At 36.1% G+C, this 26,625-nt stretch overlaps 1 protein-coding gene and 1 pseudogene across 2 annotated transcripts; both read right to left on the bottom strand.

Annotated features, from left to right (window-relative positions):
* Positions 1–292: 292 nt before the first annotated feature.
* LOC145802629 (uncharacterized) lies at positions 293–25,051 on the bottom strand. The gene is made up of 6 exons (XM_082895389.1): positions 24,846–25,051; positions 24,662–24,728; positions 24,316–24,407; positions 22,199–22,204; positions 14,716–14,774; positions 293–634 (listed from the first exon to the last, which is right to left on the bottom strand). The coding sequence occupies exons 1-6, from the start codon at positions 24,982–24,984 to the stop codon at positions 293–295; spliced, it is 705 nt and encodes a 234-aa protein (XP_082751515.1). The 5' UTR covers positions 24,985–25,051.
* LOC145802137 (ATP phosphoribosyltransferase 2, chloroplastic-like) lies at positions 18,674–21,048 on the bottom strand (annotated as a pseudogene). Its single transcript, XR_014344522.1, has 5 exons — positions 20,313–21,048; positions 20,083–20,196; positions 19,929–20,009; positions 19,605–19,724; positions 18,674–18,828 (listed from the first exon to the last, which is right to left on the bottom strand). The product of XR_014344522.1 is annotated as an ATP phosphoribosyltransferase 2, chloroplastic-like (transcript).
* Positions 25,052–26,625: the final 1,574 nt, after the last annotated feature.

Below are 26,625 nucleotides of genomic sequence, written 5' to 3'. Positions count from 1 at the left end.
GTTGATCCTCAATTTTAAAAAAGGGATCAATTAGATGTCTTTGGTATCATTTTTATTTTTTTTATTTTTTATTCTTGAAAATAGATAATACGAAACATTATATAAAGAAAGACTTATATAGCAAACTGTTTTGGGGAATTTTTTTTTAAAGAAAAACCATTTTTTAAGAAATAATTTTAAATTGTTTCTTGAATTTTTTAAAATCACTTTTGCACAAAATAAAAACCATGAATGTTTCCGAACTTTTTATTAATTTTATTAATTAAAAAAACAAAAAATTTGAACACAATACCTAAAATATGTAATTGGCTGACAAGTTCTTGATGAATTCCACAACAACTGTGACAGAGTTGTTAGCGGCAAGAGAAATGAATGTAGAAGCCTCATTGGACTGGGCAGAACCGCCATCGGAGAGAGCCCTGATGGTGATGAAAGGTATTCTTTGTTGAAGACAAATGAGTGCCACAGCTGCACTCTCCATGTCAACTGGGTTCACATTGAATTTTCCATATATGAAGTCATAAACTGCATTGTCTAGGTATATGCTTGCACTAGTTCCTCTTAGGATTCTTGTCACCTTCGGTGTCTCAGACAAACATGTTGTTGAGTTTAGGCAGGCCTCTAGTTCCAAACTCTAAATGATCAACCAAGGTAGATGGTTTTATGAAGTCAGCTGTTGGGGTTTTATGTGCACAGAATGTGATTATAGAATCAGACTTGTGTAAGAAGGTTATTGTGTTTGATTTTGTGATTGAATTTTGTGTACTTCAAAAAATTGTTAATGGAAATTCATTATGCAATCCACACAATTAGAACCGGTTTAGTTATCTTTTCATTTTCTCCATTTTTTTTTTTTTTTGGGATTAGATTCTCTAGTCTACGAATTGGGCTAGAGGGAGTTCATGTGCTATGTGCTCACTTTGGGTTCATTTTGATAATTTCAACCATTTATCAGTGTTCTCCAAATAGATCCTTATCTTCTATGGCGTCAGTAGTCATGGAATTAGATCACATTTGCCTTTGTTCTTGTTTTTATTTATTTATTTAAATTTGGCGTTGTGTATAATTTATAGAATAGATTATCTATTTTTAAAAATAAATTTGATCTAATTATATAACTGCCAATATACAATTAATTTGATAATCTACAAAAATTATTCATAGATAACTGATTAGTTGGGCCCAGAGTCGATTCACAACCTAGACCCTCCAATCCTAGAGAAAAGTGTTTTTTAGAAATAAAAACAACAAATTCTTTTAAAACACATGGTATTTTTATTTTTGTACCAATATTTTTAAGAAAAAATTGGTAAAAAGTCCAATTTAAAGAGGGTGTAAGGTATTAGATCAAAGATAAAATCTTATTTGGTAATAAGGACAAGTCGGAAAACTAGCCAAAAAATTTCATTGGCACCGAAAAAGTAGCCAAAAAATTGGCCAAAAAATTCGTAAGCAGCAGCAAGTGGTAATGATGATGTAGTGAAATATGTGATATTCAATAAATAGGTAGTTTGGTGAATTTAAGAAAATAAGCTTGGTAAATTTCAATAAATAGACAAATTAAGTAATTTTAAGAGATAGACATATAGGTTAATTTCAACAAATAATTATCCTTTTGAACAAATTGTATATTTTGCATGAAAAAAATTAGAGTTTTGGCCTTGACAAAAAAATTAAGAAATTGACTTATGACCATAATGTCCTATTTTTAAGGGAGATTGACCAATAAGTCCCATATTTTGGACTTGTAATCTATATAATCTCATATTTTTTCTTGTTCATATTTTTTCTTGTGATAAATTTAGTCATTTTGAATGTGTAATGACTCATTTGTCCGCCACATTAAAATGTCATATTTAGAAAAAATACATTAATCTTTTTTTTTAGTATTGCATTATACCTATCACGTTAAAGTGTCACATTTGTAAAAAGTATATTAAAGAGTTTTTAATTTTTTTAGAGTGTCACATCATATCCGGCACGTTGGAATGTCATATGTCACGTTTAGAAAAAATACACTGAAGAGTTTTTAATTTTTTTAGAGTGTCATATCAAACCCGTCACGTTGTCACGTTTGAGAAAAACATACTAAGAAATTTTTAATTTTTTTTAGAGTGTTACATCATACTTATCACGTTGTTACGTTTAAAAAAAGTACATTAAAGAGTATTTATTTTTTTTGAAGTGTTGCATCATACCTGCCACATTGTCACATTTGAAAAAAAGTACACTAATAAGTTTTAATTTTTTTTAGAGTATTACATCATACCCGCCACATTGTCACATTTGGAAAAAATACAATACGAATTTATTTTTTTTTGGAATAAAAGTTTTAGAGTGTCACATCATACCTATCACGTTATCACATTTAAGAAAATTACACTAAAGAGTTTTTAATTTTTTTGAAGTGTCAAATCGTTGGAGTGTCACAATAATACCTGCCACATTGGAATATCACATCATACCTGTCACATTAATAAAAAGGTATAGTTGTTCACCAAACACTACCAACATAAAAAATAAAACCATACGGAAAGAAACTCTCTACTAATAGGACTTAATAGATCAATAAAAAAAATTTGAAACTACTTGTAATACTTGTTTGTAAGATGAGATTTATTAATAAATATCCTTGTTTTTAAACCAAACTAAATAAACAAAGTTTTGATGTTAAATTCTAAGGAGTGGATGTACCATAGCCTTTTTCCTTGTTTTATTTCGTAAAGGAGCATACTATTCCTAGTCCGTCTTGGTGTACTGTTAGATAGTCCAATTAGGTTCGTGGGCCATGGCTGTTTTTGATCCATTCATTAATTTTTGTAGGTCTTTTGCCTAAATTATTCATAAAAAAATATAAATAAATAAATATATCAAATTAATCTATTAATCATAATTATATTATTTCATTATATTTATTTTCAAACAAAATCGACAGTTTATTATCAAATTCAAACTTATCATCTATTATTTTATTTTATTTTTATTTTTGAAAAAACTATAATAACATATTGTATGAATTTTATACACACAAATTACAAAATGAACAGATTCAATTATTAAAATAGGACTCGGTCTCAAGGGCCCAACTGGACGGATAGTTATTCAATAATTCCAAAGTATCACGTGACATTGTCTACATGATACTCTTAACTAAAATTATAACAACTCATCTTTGTTAGGTAGTTAGCACACAAAGACATCTTATTTAGTATGTTTTCTAATTTTTTATTTGTTAAAAATATCATGTAAACAATATCACATGCTACTTTAAATTGTGCAACTGAACAATTAAAAAAAAATGAGAAAATAATTATGAGGAGGCTTACCTCAAGGTTTTTGGATAATTCAAAGTAATGGGAATCAACTGGGACCCAAAAGGCATGTTGCCTTTCCTCAGGAGTTCCATCAATGGGGAAAACTTCCTCTGGTTGGTACCAAACATTGTTGAGGAAGTTGTCATGTAAATTGCATTCTGTTACATTTGTTGCATAATTTGCAAACTTTATGTATCCAATTTTTCTTGTGTAGTCTCCATCCTCTTCCAGTGATAGTTCATCTTCAGGCCCATCGCCGTACCTATGCATCATTTCAAGTTTTGAGTTTAGTAAAGACAACAATTATGTTAGGTTTTTATTTTTGGCAATCGCGTTTGACAAAACTCCTTTCAGTTGTAATTTTATTCGCTCTTGTATTTCAGTGAGGATATGAGTTTTAGATGTGAATCCAACCTGAATTGTGCATTGCAGAGAAGTTTGTAATGTTAATACTTTCAAGATTGCCACTTCGCTGATTATGAAGGGGATCGAGCTGCCCGGACAGTTCGCGGGGGTCCAGAGGGCAGCGCCCAGGCGGGGTAGAGGGGCAGTGCCCCCGAAAATGCAAAATTGCATTCAAAGTTACCTATCCCCCCTTGCTCGCTCGAGCGAAGGCTGCGTCTGTGTAAAAACTTGAAAGAGATGAATGTACGCTCGAGCGAAGCCACTTATGAAAAACATGCGTTTTTTGGTTCCTTGCTCGAGTGAGAGAGTCTTCGCTCGAGCGAGTTTCGCAGTCCCAGATTTCTATAAGTATTTGTTTTAGTCCAAAACTAGGATTACTGCTCCAGATCTTCTTCTTGGATATTAAGGTTCATATCTAGGGATATTTTGCGAGTTTTCTTTGATGTTTTGATTGAGTATTCAACTCATGATTTAAAGAGTATACATCAAAGGATTATTTGTTTGTTCTATACAAAAGAGAGAGTTGTTCTTCGGTGGATTCTAAAGAATTCGAGCCTGAAGCTTTGGTGGATTCTGGAGTGGCTCATCGTCAAGACAATTCCGAGGTGAAGACGGGGTTAGAAGAGGCACATAGGGGTTGGTTCAATTCGGGCGTGGATTCGCTAGGTAATTGAGAGTATAGCTGTGTAACTCCTTTATATCTTCTTAGTGGATTGTTTTGTGGCTATTGCCCGTGATTTTTTTTATGATAATTGGAGGTGCTCCAATTGTGGTTTTTCCACATTAAAATTGTTGTGTCGATTTGTCTTGATTGTTTGATTGGGATTGTTTTATTGCTTTAAATTGATACATAATCACAAATCAATATCTAGCGGATTTCTAGATTTTTCAATTGGTATCAGAGCAGGTCGTTCTATATTTTTTTTTAAAAAAAAATCTTTTAGAACGAGATCTTGTTTGATTTGTGATAATGGATTCAATTTGTGAGGGAAATTCTATGGTTCGACTACCCCTACTTGACGGATCCAATTATTCGTTTTGGAAAGCTCGGATGAGATCATTTTTAAAATCTATTGATGAAAAAGTTTGGCAATCTGTCATGTATGGGTGGACTGAACCGACGATTACCGTTGATGGAGTAATTTTTCCCAAACCAATTGATAAGCGGGACACAATTGATTACCAAAATAGTAGCTGGAATAGTAAAGCTATCAATTCTCTCTTTTGCGCTGTCACACCTGAAGAGTTTAGTCGAATTTGCAATTGTGAAGTCGCAAAAGAGGCTTGGGATATCTTACAAACTATTCATGAGGGCACTCCTTCTGTTAAACGCTCAAAACTTCAAAGGCTTACGTCTAGTTTCGAAAACCTTTCAATGAAAGATAGTGAGACCTTTGATGAATTTTATGCGAAGTTGAGTGACATTGTAAATTCCAACTTCAATTTAGGTGCAAAAATACCAGAATCTAAAGTTGTGGGAAAAATTTTGAGATCCTTGCCCGATTGGTTCCAACCAAAAGTTATGGCTATTGAGGAGGCTCAAGATGTTGACAACCTTAAGTTGGATCACTTGGTTGGAAATCTTCAAACTTATGAGGTACATAGGAATTTCAAAAAGAAACAAAAAGATGCTATTGCTTTTAGTAGTGCTCATAGAGTTGGAGAGGATTCTGAAGAGGATTGTCAGATAGATTCCAAGATTACAGATGCTTTTGTAAAACAATTTAAAAAATCTTTTCTGAAAAAGAATCCTAATCTTTTAGAATCTACTCATACTCATAAATCCAAAGGCAAAGATAAACTCAAAATTAATTCTATAGCCAAGAAGGAGAAAGGAAAGATACAAGGGAACTCTAAAAGAGTCTAATGCTATGAATGCCAAGGATTTGGTCACTTTGCTCAAGAATGCCCCACTCGTTTGAGGAAGAAGAAAGCCCTCGCTATCACTTGGGATGATGAATCAGAATCTGATAAAGATGAAAGTGACAATGAAGATCAAGGTGAAGAGGGACATAAACAATTCCTTGCTTTCATGGCGGCTTTTGAAACTGAAGGACGAACATAGTATCCGAAGAGGCCGATTGAGAATGCCATTGATGATGAATCATCGGGGAGTGAAGATGAAGAACTTCAGCAAGCATATCAAAAGTTGTATAAGGAATCTCTTAACTTATCCAAATTGAATGACAAACTCACTACGAAACTCAAAGCATGTGAAAGTGAGAATGTCAAATTAAAGAAAGAGATTTCCGAGGCTAGGAATGATGCCCTTAAGATTTCTAATGATCGACAAGCTCTTTGTGCAAAACTCTTGACTTGTGAGAGAGAGAGAAATGAGCTACAACAAATCTATGCAATATATGAAGAAAAAATTGGAACTCTCGAGATGTCTCAAGTTGCTTTGGAAGAACTAATGATCAAAAAAGAGGAAGAACTCAAGTGTGCTATAGCTACTATTGGTCTTTGGAACAGAGGATTAAAGACTTAGGAGGATATCATTGGGTCTCAACAAATGTGTTGTGACAAGAGTGGCATTGGCTTTGGTGATAACAAAGAGCAAAAATAGAATGCATCCATGTCTCATGATATAAGAACTCAAGGGCAAGGGGAGCACAAGATTCAACGAGAGGAAAGACTTCTCAATCTTCCTAAAGTTGGTAAGGTCAAAGAAAAGAAGGTACACCATGTACACCCTGTGTTTATTTGTCATCATTGTGGTATGCATGGTCATATTCGCCCTTATTGTTATAAGTTGCATATGAGAGTGTCTCATAGAGATGGAAGAAATTTCAACATCTCGTGGGGTAGGAGACACTTCATTGGTGGTAATGAGGTTAAGGGTTATATTAGACCTCGTTATTTTGATATGCTTGAGACCAAACATGGAGCGAGTTTGTATTTGCCTAGACCTAGAAATAGGAAGTTGGAAACCAAGTCGAGACGGGTTCCCATTGAAAGCAAAGGGAACCACAACGTCACGACACCATCCAAGAACCGCAATTCTCACAACTTTCTTCATACTAAAGCGGTTTGGGTGCGAAAACTTGACTTGTGTTAATTTGTTTATTTGTTTTTTTTAGGGTTTCTATGTGTTTTTTTTTAATGAAAAAAAAATTGTGTGCTTGTTCATTTTCTGACATGTTTTGTTTTAAAAAAAAAATGTGTGCATGTTCGTTTTTTGTCTTGCTTTGGTTAAGAAAAAAAAAAAATTGAAAAAAAAATCCAAAAAGATTTTCTTAGTATAGTTTTGCAAGCTTGAAATTTTTGATTGGACCTTGGTGCATATTGGAATTGATAAGAATATCCATTACATGTTAATATGTGTGTGCTTTCTGTGGTCATTAGTCATTTCGGAGTGTATATTCTTTGATTAGTATGTCTCATTATGTACACACTCTTGGATTAGTAAATTTTGGAGTTTTCCGCCTTAGTGATTTTTTTTTCTCTATGGACTTCTGGCATTGATCTTTTGCTTTTCTAGAGGAATTGACCTATACTAGCACATCATGGGTGATGCTGAGTCTCTTAACCATCTTCCATCTTTGTACATCTCCATGGCTTTCCCCTCTGTTCTTTGTAGTCCAGTCATGAGGAAAAGGCTACCTCAGAGTCACCAACCAGGTGTAGATGTGCCTGTGCGGGGGGCCTCGCTACAGTTCGGACTCGATTTGTGTCACGGTTCTTAATCTTGAACCAAAGAGTCCAAATCTGGCAAATCGTTTTGAGAAAACAGATTTTAGGAAAGAAGTGCCAAACATGGACTGCTTCGCCAGATACAGAGTCGCCACCTAAATATTTTTTATGGGGAAATTTAGGAAACCCTGACTCGGTGCCAAAGGCCACATGTCCGTCTGTAGCACGCGCCCGCGAGGGACCTCGCTACTACTACAGTTCGGACTCGATTTTTGTCACGGTTCTTGATCTGAACCAAAGAGTCCAAATCTGGCAAATCGTTTTGAGAAACAGATTTTTAGGAAAGAAGTGCCAAACATGGACTGCTTTGCCAGTTACAGAGTCGCCACCTAAATATTTTTTATGGGGGGGATTTAGGAAACCCTGACTCGGTGCCGAAGGCCACATGTCCGTCATCACCGGAGTTGTGTCGGCTCGGGAGCTTGGGTACGATCGGGGAAGGACAGCTATGAGCACCCCCTCTCGCCCGATCTGAAGATCGGCCTCTACTAACCGTGATATCCGTTTTTGAAAACTTTATGTGTTCTTACTCCATTTTATTAGCCTAGAATTACTATGTTATGCGCGCAGCAAACAAGTATAGACTAGATTGCCTAATTAGGGAAAAAGCATTGCATATCCGTTTGTCTTAAAAAAAAACGGTTTTGGAATTTTGCTACTCGCAAGTAGGCTAAAATACGGATTTCAATGAGCTATTCCAACTCAGGCAACCCAACCTTCACCCACAGGCATTCAAACCGTTTATCTCATATAAGCATCTAGCCGCATGGCAAACATACTGTCATAGCAATACTCACATGCATGCGGTATGCTAAAGCATAAATACTTACATCGTACTCCGTGCCAAAACAATAAACTAGTTGGCAAACATGCGTGTCCTAGTTCATGTCAAGTTGACTAATGCAACACATGCAAGATGCAATTAGAGTAGGCTCGGCTAACCTAAACATGGCATGTGAAATGCAACCAATTGATGCACGTATTCAATTTGGAATTTGAAATACAAATGCAGTTAGCATGATGTACCGAGCCCGGTGCATGCAGGACAAATGTATGAATGCACGCATGCATTGCATAAGGTATGCTAATTTTAAATATGCCCTAGTCTACCATCATAAGCAGGTAAATAAAAGGGAAGAAAGAAGTGGGGATTGGAAGACATACACAAACTCACCCACACTTATTACAGATTTGCCCTCGCTCGGGGGGTACAAATAAATATTACAGTCCGAATAACAAATAAATTAATTATTACAGAATTTCTACTTAATTAATAGAAAGAATGCAAAATGAAGGAGAGAGATGGCCACAGCCTCCGCCTCGAGATGCGCGAATGATGTATGCTCGAACCCGCCTTGCCTGGAAAGTCCGTACCATACCAAGGCTGTCTCTGTTTACACTGCCCTGTCCCTCTGAAAAATTCCAAAGTGCTGGGACAGGTTTATTGCATACTGTAGAGGACCACCGGCTGGGGGAAAACCCCACCGGCAGTGCATAATTTCCACCGGCTGCTTCTGGACTTATCGGCCCATCACCAAAGGCCGGTCGGCACTGAATTATGCCGGTCGGCAGAAACTTCCTGCAGGAGATAGTTTTGACAGCAACAGAGAACAGACAGCATATGGCATGGGATTTCAGGCACATGTGAGCATGGTCATGTTTCCCATCATGTGTTGAACTCAGGGAACATGGCCCTCGATACTCGAGCCATCAATGGTGCATGATAGCCCAAGAGATCGAGCTTGCCATTTGATGAAAAGAATGCATGCAACACACAAATGCGGACCAAGGCCTTATCATGTTGAAGTCAAAGGCCCCGGTGACCGAGAGTTAAGGCACGTTGCATCACTTATGGTATGAACGCCCCTTAACCCTCACACTTGGTTTGACACCCCAAACCAAGTAATGCAATGCATGTTATGCAAACATGGCTCAAAATGCAACATGATATCAAGATACAAGGCATACCAAGTGTCATGCAACTAATATGGCAAGCATGCAATGTTTAGGCATCAAATATGGACAATTTAAGCAATGGAATCATTATGCTACAACACCTAATGAAGCAACCATACAACAAACATGAAACAAGCATGCAATGGTGGCTTAAAATGGTAAAGGGGCAGACCTTCACCCACCTCAAAACAGTGGCCAAAAGTGTCCAAAAGGTGGACCAATACTCATGCCAACAATCAAACCAATGGTCCTAAGGTTAAGGCACAAAAAGGAGGCACTTCACTCCCACCAACATGACCACTCATGGCATGACTTGGACAAGCCAAAACAGAATTTTAACATGCAAAAAGGGACTCCAAAACCTCCTAATATGACAGCTTAGGTGGCTCCCATGAAATGCCTTCACCAAGACTCATTTCTAGGCATAAAAGGGTACACCCTAAGAGCATGGAAGAGGTCACAAATGCAAGCATACAAGCATGACTTATAGGCTAAAATATGACCCTAAATGGTGGTAAATCATGAGGAAGGCCTAAGCTATGCATGTTGGAGGTCAATGTGCTCAAAGCTTACAAGCCAAAACACAAAGAGATGACATCAAACAAGGCAAGCATGACTGAAATGGATGGCCAACAGACCTTAAACATGGTAAAATAATGCCGACACCTTCATGGAACCAAGCCAACACATGCAAGAATCATGGCCCAAACACAAGGTACAATTCTAGGCCAAATGGGGGAATGTAAAGCAAGTATATTAAGCATGCAAATGGGTACAAATCCGGCCAAAAACAGAGATCACATATGACCCAAAACACCCAAAAAACTTCTGAAATGAGGCCAAAAATGATCAAGCATGCATGTTACCCTTTTAAGCCAAAAAGTAAGGAAACAAGACAATGAAGGGAGAGGGGTGTCCCTCCCCTATGCAAGACTTCAAACCGCCTTCCTCACCACTGAAAATCCACTGGTTTTCAGTGGTGAGAAAACCAAAACACTTAAGCAAACAAAGCCTTACCAAAGAGGCAACAAAAGGGGCCAAATAAGGCCTAAGAGGGTGAGTTTGAACTCAAACCATGAAAGACTCTTAATGAAAGTTCTTAAGCATGGAAATACAAGCCTTTTTTATGTTATGCACAAAAACTAAATCAGCAAGTAAGATAGGTAAAAGACTAGTGCAAGTTTGGGGAAACTAAAGTAAAATGCTCACCCTTGAAGCACACTTCAAGAACAGCCAAGACAACCCCCTTCTTTTGATCAAAAACAGCCCAAAAACTCAAGAATCAACCCTCAAAGTCCTCAATCTCGGAGCAAGGTGTAATAGTGTGTGTATTGGTGCAAAAGTAAGGTAAAATCACACTTTTAGGCCAAGAAACACACACAAGGGGGGAGAGAGAGGGAAATATAGAGATAGGGTGTATCTATAAGTGTAAGCTCTGGTTTTTGCCTTCAAAGTTTCTAACCCCTAAGGCCAAGAGAGAAGGGCTCCTCTTATAGAGCTTCTTGTCTTGTAAAGCTTACAAGACAAGCTTCTAAAGAGGGACATCCCTCCATACACGTGTATGGACGGGAGCTAAATGCAAGACAGCTGTAATAAAATATCTGCAAAAGCAGATGAACAGTAGTCGGCTGCTCAAAAATTCCATTTTGGCAAAAGTGAGTGCCGACCGGTAATAAATAGTGCCGACCGGCAATATACATTGCCGATGGCAGAAAAAAACCAGCCGGTGGCCTCTGGTCATGGCCGGTGGTGTGTAGGGATGCCTCACAAGGCATTCCCTGCCCCTCCAAGGCAAAATGCAAGTGTTTGGTGCAAAACCAGACACTAAACGGTCGAGTTCGGAGATCCTGAGGCAAGGCGCGTAGCCGAGACCTCCGGGAACTCCAAACGAACACAAATAAGGGTAATCACCAAGTGTTCCAATGGTGACGTCCAAGTCTTGAGGACGGTCAAAAATGGGGTGTCTACACCAGGCCATCTCTATTATATCCATGCTTCTCTGGTTCTGTTTCCATACTTTAGAGTGTGTCAGCCGCCAATGAGTGTGCAAAAGAAAAAGAAAAAGAAAAAGAAAAAGAAAAGGAAAAAGAAAAAATATGCAAAACAAAGAAAAAAAATGTGCAAAAGAAAGAAAGAAAAAAAGGAATGATTCATTGATTGAGGGGGGAGCCTCCGCTTTTACTCACCAAATACCCCTTGTTTCCTAGTGGTTTGACTTTTCTTTATTGTGCTAAGATTCTCTTGCCGGAGGTCCAGCTTTCAGATCACTGCTAGGATTTAAATCTTGTGTTTGTCGAACTCCAAGAGTCACACAGACACTTTTATCATGGGATCTATGCTTTTCACATACTGCATTACTTTCTTTTATGAGGAATCTTCTAGAGGCTGCGCACATTGTGTTTTCAAGTAATTATGCTTCTTGGATAATCTTGTGTGTTCTAAGGTACAAATCTGAGATTTCTTTCTTGCTCCACCATATTATTTTTGTTGGTTCCTTCTTGTTCATTGTTTTCTGCATAGTGTTTGTGGTTGCTTTGAGTGAAAGGGAGATTGGCTTTAGTTGGTTTGCATGATGCTATGCACTGTTTCTTTATTATTTCCTTCTTACATGCTCCTGATATTTACATAATCTTATCATTGCTTGTGTGGTTTATGATCTTGCTTTTGTTGTTTGAGTTTCCTTTGTCAATTTGTGACAAAAAAGGGGAGAAAGTTGTTTTTCATGTGTCTTAGGATTTCATGTATTCATGTCATGTATCAGGTGCATGTGTCTTAGTTTTCTTCTATTCATGCTACATGTTCTTAAAATCTTCAAGTTGCATCTATTTATGTTTTCTATCTCATGCTTCAAGATAATCTTGTCATATGTCTATTACTTTTTCATATACTCTTGTGGCACTAATAGTTGTTTTGGAGATTGTGGCATTAATAGTTGTTTTGCAGATCTTGACCGTCAGAAAGAAGTTTGTTTTTGTTAGATGTAATGGGTTGGGTTGTTTAGATTTTATTTGTTAGGTGTGTTTTGTCACAGCATTGCCAAAGGGGGAGATTGTTAGGTTTTTATTTTTGGCAATCCCGTTTGACAAAACTCCTTTCAGTTGTAATTTTATTTGCTCTTGTATTTCAGTGAGGATATGAGTTTTAGATGCGAATCCAACCCGAATTGTGCCTTGCAGAGAAGTTTGTGATGTTAATACTTTCAAGATTGCCACTTCGCTGATTATGACGGGGATCGAGCTGTCCGGTCAGCTCGCGGGGGTTGGGGGGGCAGCGCCCCTTGGCGGGTCCGGGGCAGCGCCCAGGCGAGGTCGAGGGGTAGCGCCCTCGAAGCAAAATGCAAAATTGCATTCAAAGTTGCCTGTCTGCCCTTGCTCGCTTGAGCGAAGGAGTTCTCGTTCGAGCGAAGGCTGCGTCTGTGTAAAAACCTGAAAGAGATAAATGTACGCTTGAGCGAAGGGTGCGTGGCTCGAGCGAAGCCACTTATGAAAAACACACGTTTTTGGTTCCTCGCTCGAGCGAGAGAGTCTTCGCTTAAGCGAGCTTCGCAGTCCCAGATTTTTATAAGTATTTGTTTTAATCCAAAACTAGGATTACTGCTCCAGATCTTCTTCTTGGATATTAAGGTTTATATCTGGGGATATTTTGCGAGTTTTCTTTGATGTTTTGATTGAGTATTCAACTCATGGTTTAAAGAGTATATATCAAAGGATTATTTGTTTGTTCTACACAAAAGAGAGAGTTGTTCTTCGGTGGATTCTGAAGAATTCGAGCCTGAAGCTTTGGTGGATTCTGGAGTGGCTCATCGTTAAGACAATTCCGAGGTGAAGACGGGGTTGGAAGAGGCACATAGGGGCTGGTTCAATTCGGGCGTGGATTCGCTAGGTAATTGAGAGTATATCTGTGTAATTCCTTTATATCTTCTTAGTGGATTGTTTTGTGGCTGTTGCCCGTGATTTTTTATCACAATTGGAGGTGCTCCGATTGTGATTTTTTCACATTAAAATCGCTGTGTCGATTTGTCTTGATTGTTTGATTGGGATTGTTTTATTGCTTTAAATTGATACATAATCACAAATCAATATATGGCGGATTTCTAGAATTTTCAAATTATTTACACACAAAATCAGTGCACATAATGCAAGAGCTCTCACATAAAGGAGGGGTAAAACCTAAACAATGGCAGCAAATGAAATCAATCATTTTATTATTATCTTCTTGTAAGTTGCAAAATAGAAACAATTAATTCTAAATATATATATATATATATATATATATATATTACAGAATGATATAATAAGAGTATTGTTAACAACGCCTCATGGGCCCATCCATTAGCTTTCCTACGATCTTGGCCCGTGGGAGGCAGCCCATCGGGCCAGCCCTTGATCCCATCAGAAATTATGAAAATATTATGTGAAAAACAGAAAATTAATGAAAAAATAAGGCTTAAATCTTGCTTTGTTGGGCTAAGCCAGCGAACTTGGCCTATTAACTAGTAAGAGGCGATCCATTGACCTGCTCTGTTCGGCCTGCGCTCGTAAAAAAATTTATGTTGGGCTTGGCCAACAGGCTTGATCTCCATTTTTTTTCAACATAGACCGGCTGGGCACTACTTCATGCGCACATAAAAAAATACACAAAAAAATTAATGCATTTCATTTTGAATTTTATGACCATTGAATTTGGTCATACATACATACACACACACACACACACACATATATATATATATATTTCTTTGGGGTTACAAAGAGGCCAAAGCCAAGATCAAGTGGGCACTCGCCTAGGGGTTCCCAATCTTAGGTGTGAGGGGTTCCCCAATCTTAGGAGTGATTATTTGTTAAAAACTCAACATAAAATATTGAGTGTATTTTAACTAATAATTATCAATTTAGAACTTCGGCTTAACTGCCAAAGGAGGATAATATAGAATGGTATCCCATACAAGATTAGTTAGATACATTCAAGATCAAAACTGCTGGAGAGGATCTATATTCATATAATATAGCCCCATTCTCCAAACGTGACCAATGCTACATAAATTAACAATAATAATAGAGATCCTCACAAAACACAATTCTCACAACCCATAAAATGATCTGGACCATTCATGTGACTGTCAAATATAAAAAAAAAAAATTCAAACACATTAATGGTCAATACATCAATGGGGGTCATGGGAATTCTCCTTTGTGGGATCCCAAACATTTTTCATAAATTAATTATCTTCCCAATAGAGACTTTGATCTCCAAACTCACATTTTATTATTATTTGATTTCCTTTGCAGGATAACTTTTCAACTTAAAGCTAGCTAGGTGTTGTGTTGGTGTAGGAGGAGGGGTTTACCTGCCAATTCCAAAGAGCAGTATGGGACCAATACTGAGGAATGGTAACATCCCCTATCACTACAACAAAAAACACATTTGGCGACCCAAAAATTTGTCGCCAAAAGTACAAATTCCGTCGCCAAAAGAATCAGTGACAAATATACAACTTGTCGCCAAAGGCCTGTCACTAAAAGTATTGGCGACGAAATCAAAAATTGTCACCGTATGTAGACATTTAGCGACAAGCAAAATTGGTCGCCAAAAATTATATATTTTGTCGCTATAAAATTACAATTTGTTGCTAAAATGTTAAAATTTAGATAGGCTATGTAGTTTTAGCGACAAATAAATGCGTCGCCAAAAGTACTATCTAACGACAAAATTAATATGGTCGCTAAAAATCACGTTTTTAGATTAACAGCGACAAAAATACCACCTGTCACTAAAAATTCAGTACACAAATTTTGATTTTAATAATTTTCCTGTTCAAAATAATCCAAAACACATGTTTTTCTATGCACAATATATACACAAATGTAATGTAAATAATAATACAGCTGCGCAAGACATTCATACTAATTCAAAATTAATAGCTATGAAAAATCCCAATAAACATAATTACAATTCTCTGACAATCTAAAACATCCATACCAAAGTATTTACAAACTACTAACATCAAACCCATAAATACATTACCAAATCTTATGTCAGAATATTTTCAAAATTACAATCAAATATTTTGATGTTAAACATCTAAGCAACAAGTCATTTACTAAAATTCTATGTCAAAATATTTGCAAAAACACAACACCAAATATTTTGATGCTAAACATTTAATCCATAAATCATTTACTAAAATCCTATGTCAAAATATTTCCAAAAACACAAAATCAAATCTTCTGATGCAACCCAAACTATTTTCCACCATTGCCAATCTGTCATACGAAAAAAGAAAAAACAATATTAGATTGACCAAAGAAAAAAAAACCTCGATATGAACTTCACAATTTTGATTTTAATTTTGTAACGGGAAGCCCAATCGGGTGCTGTTTGCTTATACAACTCTATTTAGGCTTGAACAAGCTACCCGTGCCAAGTTTCAGAGGTTTCAGTGGTAATTTTGTAATTTTGGCCCTTGAACGGGCCTTTTAAGTCTTATGTTTTACATTTTTTCTTCTAATTTTCTAACCAGAAATCCAATCGAGGTCCCATTTGTTCCTATAAGTCTATTTAGGTTTGAAGAAGCTGTCCGTGCCAAGTTTTGGTGGTTTCGGTTGTCATTTCGCAATTTCGACTCCTGAACGAGCCTTTTAAGTCTTGTGCATTACAATTTTCCTTCTAATTTTCTAACGGGAGATCCAATAGAGGCCCTGCTTGTTCCTGCAAGTCTATTTAGGCTTGAAAAGGCTGTCCATGCCAAGTTTTGGTGGTTTCGGTGGTTATTTTGAAATTTCAGCCCCCGAACGGGCCTTTTAAGTCTTGTGTTTTACATTTTTCCTTCTAATTTTTTAACTGGAAATCCAATCGAGGTCCCGTTTGTTCCTACAAGTCTATTTAGGCTTAAACAAGCTGTCCGTGCCAAGTTTCGGTGGTTTCAGTGGTCATTTTGCAATTTCAGCCCCCGAACGGGCCTTTTAAGTCTTGTGTTTTACATTTTTCCTTCTAATTTTTTAATCGGAAATCCAATCGAGGTCTCGTTTGTTCCTACAAGTCTATTTAGGCTTAAACAAGCTGTCCGTGCCAAGTTTCGGTGGTTTCAGTGGTCATTTCGCAATTTCAGCCCCCGAACGGGCCTTTTAAGTCTTGTGTTTTACAATTTTCCTTCTAATTTTCTAACCGGAGATCCAATTGAGGTCCCGTTTGTTCCTACAAGTCTACTTAGGCTTGAACAAGCTGTCCGTGCCAAGTTTCGGTGGTTTCGGTAGTCATTTCGAAATTTCATCCCCCGAACGGGCCTTTTAAGTCTTGTGTTTTACATTTTTCCTTCTAATTTTTTAACCGGAAATCCAATCGAGGTCTCGTTTGTTCCTACAAGTCTATTTAGGCTTGAACAAGCTGTCCGTGCCAAGTTTCAGTGTTTTCGGTGGTCATTTCGCAATTTCAGCCCCAAACGGGCCTTTTAAGTCTTGTGTTTTACAATTTTCCTTCTAATTTTCTAACCGGAGATCCAATTGAGGTCCCGTTTGTTCCTACAAGTCTACTTGGGCTTGAACAAGCTGTCCGTGCCAAGTTTCGGTGGTTTCGGTGGTCATTTCGCAATTTCAGCCCCCAAATGGGCCTTTTAAGTCTTTTGTTTTATAATTTTCCTTCTAATTTTCTAACCGGAGATCCAATTGAGGTCCCGTTTGTTCCTACAAGTCTACTTAGGCTTGAACAAGCTGTCCGTGCCAAGTTTCGGTGGTTTCGGTAGTCATTTCGAAATTTCGGCCCCCAAACGGGCCTTTTAAGTGTTGTGTTTTACATTTTTCCTCCTAATTTTTTAACCGAAAATCCAATCGAGGTCCTGTTTGTTTCTACAAGTCTATCTAGGCTTGAAAAATCAGTCCATGCCAAGTTTTGGTGGTTCCGGTGGTCATTTCGCAATTTCGGCCCTCGAACGGGCCTTTTAAGTCTTATGTTTTACAATTTTCCTTTTAATTTTCTAACCGGAAATCCAATCGAGGTTCCGTTTGTTCCTACATGTCTATTTAGGCTTGAGCAAGCTATCCGTGTAAAGTTTCGGTGGTCATTTCACAATTTCGTTCCCCGAACGGGCCTTTTAAGTCTTGTGTTTTACAATTTTCCTTCTAATTTTCTAACTGGAGATTCAATAGAGGTCCCGTTTTTTCCTACAAGTCTATTTAGGCTTGAACAAGCTGTCCGCGCCAAGTTTCGATGGTTTCGGTGGTCATTTCACAATTTCAGCCCCCTAACGGGCCTTTTAAGTCTTGTGTTTTACAATTTTCCTTATAATTTTCTAACCGGAGATCTAATCGAGGTCCCGTTTGTTCAACACAACCAGACATATTAAATGAAATGCTTGTAGTGATTTAAAAAGTAAATTATGAAAAATATACTTACAAAAGTGTTTGTCAATAAGATTCCTCTGATGAATAATCATTTTCATCAACCTACATGCTTGCTTGATCCTTGGTCATCCTCGTAAACTTCTCAATCTCTTCAAATCTTTTATTTTGCATTTCAATCATTTTAGCTTGCTCTTGTGCTACCAGGTTCTGGGCTGTAATTTGTTCTTTCGAAAAATCTCGATTGACAGCTGCTCCTGAGTTAAAGGTATTGCCCTAGGCTCTAAAGACTCTTCATGTCACTTTTTCAAAGCTTCCTATCAATTTGTAAACAACTTCAACAAATACCATCATTTACATAAATATGTAACTCTATTAATTGGCATACTTACATTAGTGTCTAGTTTCCAGAAAAAGGGTACTACACACATATGAAGAGTCAATTAACATAGCTTGACTGCATCAAATCAAGGGTGCAGATATGTGAAACTGGAGATAAATATAAACACCCCACAACCAAAAATAACCACTAACAAGATAGAAGAAATATTTGACAAATAAGTATCGTATTTGTGAACATGTGAGACATTAATGGCCAAGCCTTCATGTACTGTCCACTCTCCCTGGCAAGCATCACGTGCAATACTCACGAGAGATAGCATAACTTGACAAAAATAATAAAACTATAGAAAAAAATAACTCTTACCGCAGGAGCTGCCTCTAATGCTCCATCAGCAGTTGAAAAAGTAACATGCTTCACTCCATTTGCCTTCATAAATTTAGGACCCAGTTGTGCACAAGAATGAACTACAAACTTAATCCCAACTAAACTTCTTAATTGAACTTATAAATAAAAAATATTTAGAAAGAAATAATACAACAGAAAATGATAGGACAAAGTGAAACGCAACATACAAAAGTGAAACCAGTGGCAACTCTCAGAGGTTTTTTAAAAGCACGAGTTCAGTTTCTTCAACATATTTATGCCACAGAATGCAAAACCACCCAAGGCATTCCACAAAAAGAAATGACTAGAGCCCTAATTTCGAAAGGAGTTCGTGTCATCGTGGAGTTTCTTCATAAAAAATGTAGGTCAGAGGTGAAATCAGAACTCCGCTACCTCCAATCTGCATTAGACAATACAGTTAAGCGAAAAAGTTCCAGAAAGTCAATATGAGAGTCCCAAAAACTTCAAAAGGCCAAAGAAGAAATGGAACCAAAAATTAAGAGGAACCAGATAAAATCCATATGAGGCTGCAAATAAAACAGGAAACATGTTTTCCTATAGGAGAAATGAAACAGAAAAAAATTGAAGATGAGGCTGCAAATCATGAAATGTACACTTCAACGCAAAAAAGATGGAACAGTGTTTTCGTATATTCAAATTCTAAAATAGTCACACACACCAAAAAAAAAAAAAAAACATTAAACAAGCCTCAAATCAGATTCAACCAAAACCAACCAATTTTCTGGCATTATTTACACGAAACATGTTTTTACTTGGAAAATCAGGGACAAGCTGACAACCAGTGGAACTGGTTGGCCCATTGTGCCAGAAATTCTATAGTGGTTCTTAGTCAAATTTTGATGTCCTCATCAGAGCCAGAAAGTTTTCGTGTTCTATATGTAATATGATATTTGACATGGCAAGTTATTACACAAAGTTGGTCCTATAAATGTGAGCTAGTGGGAAGTTAGACATGATACAAAATTAAATTACAGCATTATTTGCACAAAGTGGCAGCTCTCATTCTCTACCCCAAATAAGACTAAACCCTAAACTTTGTGGTCTTTCTCTAACTCTCTGCGTGTCGTGGGTGGATGGGTGGGAACTTGGGAAGGAATAGTTTCTATTGTTATAATTAATGGCATATATTGAGTAAAGAAAGAAAAAGTGTCTCACTGCTCTCAGCTGTTGGACAGACTTGTAAAGTAACTTTTTGGGCACACATATGACTATGGCATAGTAATCTGCTGCTACTCTCCCATCACGTTTGCAAAAAACAAGACTTATAGTTGGTCCCTGCATATATAAACATGAAAAGCATTTAAGGCAGCTCTTGGAACTGAGAAGAACTCAACATTTAATCAATAATTCAAAAATATCAAAGTATCTCCAGTGAGTGCTTCCACAATACACGCCATTTAGAATTAACTTGTACTAGGATAAAACAACATATATGGTTTGGTTTTCACATTTCTTTGAGAGAAAGAGAGATTGATTCACCTGCAAGCCCAATAATGATGTTTGGCTCAGTATTCACTCCGCCACCTCCTCTTGACTGCTTCCCCTCATGTTTGCAGTAACCTAACATAAATAGCATGAGACAATGAAATTATAGGCAACTACAACCATAACATAAAAAATAAATTATGCACACCGTGAACTGTCCAATTGCCCTCAAATGTGCCTCCAATCTTTCAAGAATTTCATGTGTGATGTCTAATACACCTTTCCGTTGGGTCAAGGACTTCTTGCTAGCAACAAGGACAGCCTGAAGACAACAGAAGATAAAGTAGAGAGACTTTCAAATTAATACTTGAAGACCCTCTTTAAAATAAATTATCAAAGACCGTTTGGCATGCTTGGTTAAGTCCAAAGAGAGTGCACCTGACTTTGCAATATAACTCCACCTTCAATTTCTTTTAAATTGTTCTCTCTCAATGTGGTTCCACTACTCACAAGGTCCACAATAGCTTCAGCTATTCCCATCTTTTTCAACAACAAAGCAAGCAGCTAATATTAATACCATTGGGAACTAGCATATATAATGCAATTTATATTAAATGAGTTGCATTAGGAGGCATGAACTATGCAATGCCAAATAAATAAGTTAACTTTATACATACTAAGCAACCAATTTCAAAAAGAAAAATGCTATAAACAATGAGCTAGAAAAAATGAACTGTTATGAATTTTACCTATTCAAAACAGCATCCAGAACAAAAAGGAAGCTGATGTTTATAGCAAGTCAAGCATGGTAAACTTTTCTAAAAATTTCATTTATTAAAGATTCAGTGATCTGATCACTGAAAAACAAAAAAAAGAATGTAAACAGAAGTAACAAAACGAAGGCACAATTGCCAGCCAAAATTCTAAAATGTCACGACAATAAATCAAAAAGCAAAATTCAGTTAGTTCATTACATTCATAGCCAATGGCAACAATAAATCAAAAAACAGGTAAGAAGCTAATTGAGATCTTGAAAATGAAACACATATATACATGTACCAACTCCTCTATATGTATACATATATATAGTATAACTTCAAAATGATATTGAAACATGCAGGGAATTCGGGTTCAAATTTTTGCTTCACTGGTTTAATTAGAAAATAGGTCAAATTTTTACCCAACCCCCCCCCTCAAAAAAAAAAAAAAATCATAAGAAGAAGAAAGAGGGTATTTTTACATAGTTATATTGTAAACTTCAATTATTTGACATGCTTCTACCTAGGTGAATGTCCAACCACAAGTGTCACATACATATCTCATACCTTTACATTAGTGTCTAGTTTCTAGAAAAAGGGTACTACACACATATGAAGAGTCAATTAACATAGCTTGACTGCATCAAATCAAGGGTGCAGATATGTGAAACTGGAGATAAATATAAACACCCCACAACCAAAAATAACCACTAACAAGATAGAAGAAATATTTGACAAATAAGTATAGTATTAGTGAACATGTGAGACATTAATGGCCAAGCCTTCATGTACTGTCCACTCTCCCTGGCAAGCATCACGTGCAATACTCACGAGAGATAGCATAACTAGCATAGCTTGGCAACTCTCAGAGGTTTCTCGGGTGTCCATTGAGGCATTTGCGCTAGCTCCTTCATTGAGTTTACATTCTCAAAAATCCCATATTTGGGTATCTGACAAAAAGAAAATATGTATTATACCCACAACCGTACAACCACGTGACAATCAGCGTACCACTGTATTGTGTTAAAGGAGAACAATGACTTACTGCCAAGGATAAACAGCAGTCTCCAAACTCAAGTGCATCATGAACAAGAACTAGATCTTCATTCCCCTATGAAAAGTAATTCACATGATAATTTTCAATTGTTAATATTTTCCCACAAAATCAAACTAAATGAAAACAAGTGCACAAAAAAATTAGCAGTGCCAAGATGAATGCAACATTAACAGTAAGGATGGTATCTTTTTTCTTTTTTGATAATCAAATTTATTTGAGAAAAACAATGCATCAAGAGGGAGATGCCATCTTTATATGTCACAAGTGTATGAAGCCAAAAGCAAAAGGAATTTTTCATATCGCTGATTAGAGAAGATTACTGAAGCGTATGTTAAATGAACAAAACTTCTAAGTCATAGTAGGAAACTTGCTCAACAGGTATCAAACGTGAGCATACAATCAACTATTCACTTCTCACAATTGTGACTTCTCCCTTATGTGAATAAAAAAACTCATTTGTACAATTCATACCTGCCCATATTCACTAACTGTATCAAGACCCACAATACCAAGGTCTAGATCCCCTGATACTAATTTTCGTACAATGTCTTTTGGCCGCTGAAACCAAACTTCCAGGTTTGAGAGCTGCAACAACCATTAAAAAAAGTCATGCAGCTACATAAGACATAAACTTAAGCATAACTGTAAATACTAAAATGTAGAGCATGAAGAGGTCAAAAACAATGCATAAACTAAGTGGCAGAAAACAGGATTTTTGTTTAGAGAAAAAATACACTACCCCATATATATGTTCCATATTTCGATAGTGTCTAACACATGGTTTTATTGATCAAATTCATTGAACCAATGGATGAATACAAGAGAGAGAAAATGTATTCACTCACACACTCATAGTTTTCAGTGAAGATGGGAAGGATGACAACAAATGCTGAAAATGGACAAAGTACCATCTAGAAGAAAGCTTACACAGCATAACATTATGAAACATGCAATGTATAATAGTATTTATGTAAGCAAGTGCATTGGCTTGCAGAGTTCACATCTGCTAACTCGCAGATGAGGTTGAAATTTTGCCTCTGTAGCCCATATTAACAGACAAAGTACATCTCTTGATAACACATTCTTAAATAACATAAAATTATTTAGGGCAATTACAAGCAGAATAACAAAAACCAATAACCTTCTCCAAATAGCCTAATATATTCTTTGGAAATGAAAAATGATCAATCATCAACCTGAACTTTTAGCAAGATGGGTTGGGTCTAGGTTTCTTTGACACCAATATACATTTTCAGAAGGGCTCAAACCCACCCCAACATCTTTGTTTATGTGACTTCTACTGCTATGTCACTCTACTGAAAAATGGCATGTTGAACCCTTAAGGACACAATAAGCTATTTGTGCTATTGAACGAATTGCAGTTTTGCCATTTATGTTAGTCAGTATTGTAGCTACAGCTTAGTTAGAGTTGCACCCAAAATGTGTGCCAAAACATACAGGAATATAGGTAGCTAATAATATACATACAAACATAACCTTCATAAAAATAACAAATATCACTTTGGATTAGTCATCATATTAAACTCTCCCCCAACAATTCCCATACGCAATGGTCAAGAAATCCTGCTCATTACTGCTTTTCCAATAAATAGTAAAATAATATGTACAGATTTATGAAAATGTACTAAAGAATAAAAGAACGAACCTGCAGGAGTTTTGAAACTTCAAATAATTAAGTCCTATCCTCCTACACATTCAGATTCAGAGCCTGAAACTATTATACCCTCCTAAACCAGATGATCCATACCCAAAATTATAATATCAGTCCCTAAAAAATACAAAACCAGTTCCAAAATCAGTCCGAAATTCAGAATATACTAGTCCAGAAAATCAGTTCCAAAATTAGTCCAAAAATTAGAATATATCAGTCCGAAAATCACAATATCAGTCTGAAAATCACTATATCAGTCCGAAAAATCAGATTGATGACAAAGAAGAAAAAGAGGAAGATGAGAGAGTGTGAGGGAAAAATCAGTCCTATTGATTGTGTTGTGTTCTGCAATGCCGAACAAGAGAATGAAATTGATGATAAAGAAGAAAGAGAGGAAGAAGAGACAGTGTGAGAGAGAGAGTGAGAGGGAGAAGGAGAGGGAGAGGGAGAGGGAAAGAGAGACGAAGAAGAGGGAGAGAAGACATACCTCTTTGTCTTCTGTGCTGCTCCAGGTTGTGGAATGAGAAGACGAAGAAGACTCATTTTAGCTCAATCTTGTTTATTTGGTCATAAAAAAAAAAAAATAATAATAATTCAAAACGATGTCGTTTTAACAAGAAATTTATTGGCGACGAAAATCATTATGTTTCCATAAATATCATTCACCTTTTAGCGACTATTTTAATTCCGTCGCCAAAAAATCCAAATTGGCGACAAACATTTTCGTCGCCATATATTAATTTCGTTGCCAAAACTTTTTTAGTGCTCCTGCGCAGAAAATTAAATTGGCGCTAACCATTTTTGGCGACGAATTAAGATATTTGTTGCTAATGGGGTATTTTTTGGCAACCAACATGTATATTGTCGCCAAAAACATACAATTGGCAACTAAATTCAATTTGGTTGCTAAAAAACGTCGCCAAAAATGCTTTTTGTTGTAGTGTATATTCAGACTTGGGTTTGCATTCCCTGCTATTCCATAATGCACTATTCCCTCCACTTCAAATAAACTCACCAATAGCTGTGTTATTATCCCTGCATTTATCTTTAATATATATATACACACACACATGCCAAATTATTTATAAAAAATAAAAATAAAAAAAGAACATAAATGTTAAGTGTACAGAACTGGAACACAGAAAAATGCATGGAAAGTGAATTTTATGATCTTGATTCACTTTAGGCGTGGCTCACGCAATAGGATGAATTTGAATCTTAAAGTGGACTTTGAACTTACTTTTTGTGCTCTAATTTCTGTATAAAGAACTCTCAAAAGAGAAGTAAAAAACTTCGTCCCATGCCAAGTCCAGTCATGACCAACATGACATCTTTTTCATCAATTTTTCCGAGTCGAAATCTCCTTCCTTTTTTTGAAAAAAAAAAATGAAACATGAAATGCAAAGTAAGTGAGAAAAGGTAATTTAAGCTAGAGAAAAATGGAGTGATCTAGGAAATTTTTTTATTTTCAAGGGAACACTTACCTTGAAAATCTATGGTAAGGTTGGAAGATGTGAAGCTTGGAGATTGAAGAAGAGGGTTCATCTCAAATGGGTTTGGAGTAACCAACCCTAGATAAGGGCCATTCTTGTTAGCCTCACTTATCATTTTTTGAGTCTCCATTTAAAACTCCATTTGTTTCTTGCAGGGTGCTGAGTGTGATGATGAGGGCATAAACAAATACAAAAATAAATTTTAGCAGCTGATGTTTCCATCACTGAGAGAGAGAGAGAGAGAGAGAGAGAGAGAGAGAGAGTTTAGCGTTGAGAATTGAGGAGCTTACGAAGCAACATTTATTAGTAGAAGAGATCATACAAGTAAATAGCGATATGTTCATGTGAAATGCGTGCCTTATTCAGTAGTTAGTAAGGCCTCGTTTGGAAATTATCTGTTTTAGTTTAAAAGTTAAAAAATTACTAAAAAAATTAAAAAATTATTCCAAATATACTAATTTTTTTATCTCATATTTTAACCAAAAACTTAAAAAATTACTAAAATAACTCGTTCCCAAACGAGGCCTATGTTGGTGTTTGATAATTCATTCAGTATTAAGTAGTTAATAAGTTGGTGTTCGATAATTCATTCAGGTTAGGTTTGGCATAGGCTACTTTGGCTATTTTAGTTATAAAAAAATAAAATAGGTTAAAAAGTTAATAAGATAAAATATCACATCAAAACTATAATCATTTCATATTTTCTCTCACAAAAGTCAAAAAAGCAAAAAATTCCATCATAAACAAGACTTTTTAGCCTTAGGCTAAAATAACTAAAAAGTCAAAAAGCCAATTCACTTCCCAAACAAAAGCTCAGTATCTAAAACTAAATTTATGAAGTGAAGATTAATTAAGTCATTTAATAATCACAATGTATGACTTACAAATTTAAGTAACATTTAAAATATAGATTAAAAGTTAAAAAAATTTAAGCAACATGATTTTTATTTAATTCTACCTATTTATGTATAAGTATTGACTAGTACTGTTATAACCACATCATCATTGTTGTCACCCTATTACCCTACCATTGTAGTTGTTGTCACTGCCACTACCTCTCCAGTATTACTATCACCACTTCCACCACTATTGTCAATGCACGCCTGCTAAAACTGTCCAATCCACACCAATCCACCCGCTAAGTGCTGGTTGGTTTGATCTACGGTTTGAAATTTATAATCTGCCTTAGAAACTGTCCCGCCTCTCCATAGTCAATACATTATTTTTTTTTAATACTTCTATCAAATATTAAAGTAAAAATTAGTGTGAGAGCGATTTGAGATGTGAAATTTAGTACAAATTAATGTTATATATATATAAAATATTATGTGAAATTAGTTAATTAGTGTTATATATATAAAATATTATGTAAATTAGTGTTATATATTATATAAATGTTTGATAATTATTTAAGATTATTCTTCTTTCAACTTTTTTTTTTTTTTTTTTTTTTTTGGAACTAGTCATTCAACTAATAGGTTGAAATTGTGTAAACCACGGTTTGGTTACGAATAGTAAATTTGTTAATCTGTCGTCCATGGTTTAGTTTTAGTTTTATCCTCAAATCACACCGAACTGCACTGTGCAGTCCCTTATGCACTGTTGGTGGAAGTGGGGGTGTAAATCACTTGTGGTGGTTTACAAGACAGGATTAAACACAAATCAAACACTATGATATTTATTAAAACAAGTTTTTGAAATACAAAAGGAGAAACATTTCTCTCAAACTCACACTCTCTTATTTTTCTTTTAATCTCCCACACTTTTAATT

Source organism: Camellia sinensis, chromosome 11 (assembly GCF_055761805.1).
Source record: "Camellia sinensis isolate YWXY chromosome 11, ASM5576180v1, whole genome shotgun sequence".
NCBI classification, from domain to species: Eukaryota; Viridiplantae; Streptophyta; class Magnoliopsida; order Ericales; family Theaceae; genus Camellia; species Camellia sinensis.
Note: the sequence above shows the minus strand (reverse complement) of the source record. Positions and strands in the feature narration are given on the sequence as shown.

Bases quoted from the DNA above. Each gene is read 5' to 3' on its own strand.
- LOC145802629 (XM_082895389.1), bottom strand. From the start codon at position 24,984: ATGGAGACTCAAAAAATGATAAGTGAGGCTAACAAGAATGGCCCTTAT. The intron at 24,729-24,845 runs GTAAGTGTTCCC...TTTCAAAAAAAG, and splicing joins CCTTACCATAGATTTTCAAG to GAAGGAGATTTCGACTCGGA. The intron at 635-14,715 runs GTAAACCCCTCC...TTGATCATTTAG, and splicing joins CTGCTCTTTGGAATTGGCAG to AGTTTGGAACTAGAGGCCTG.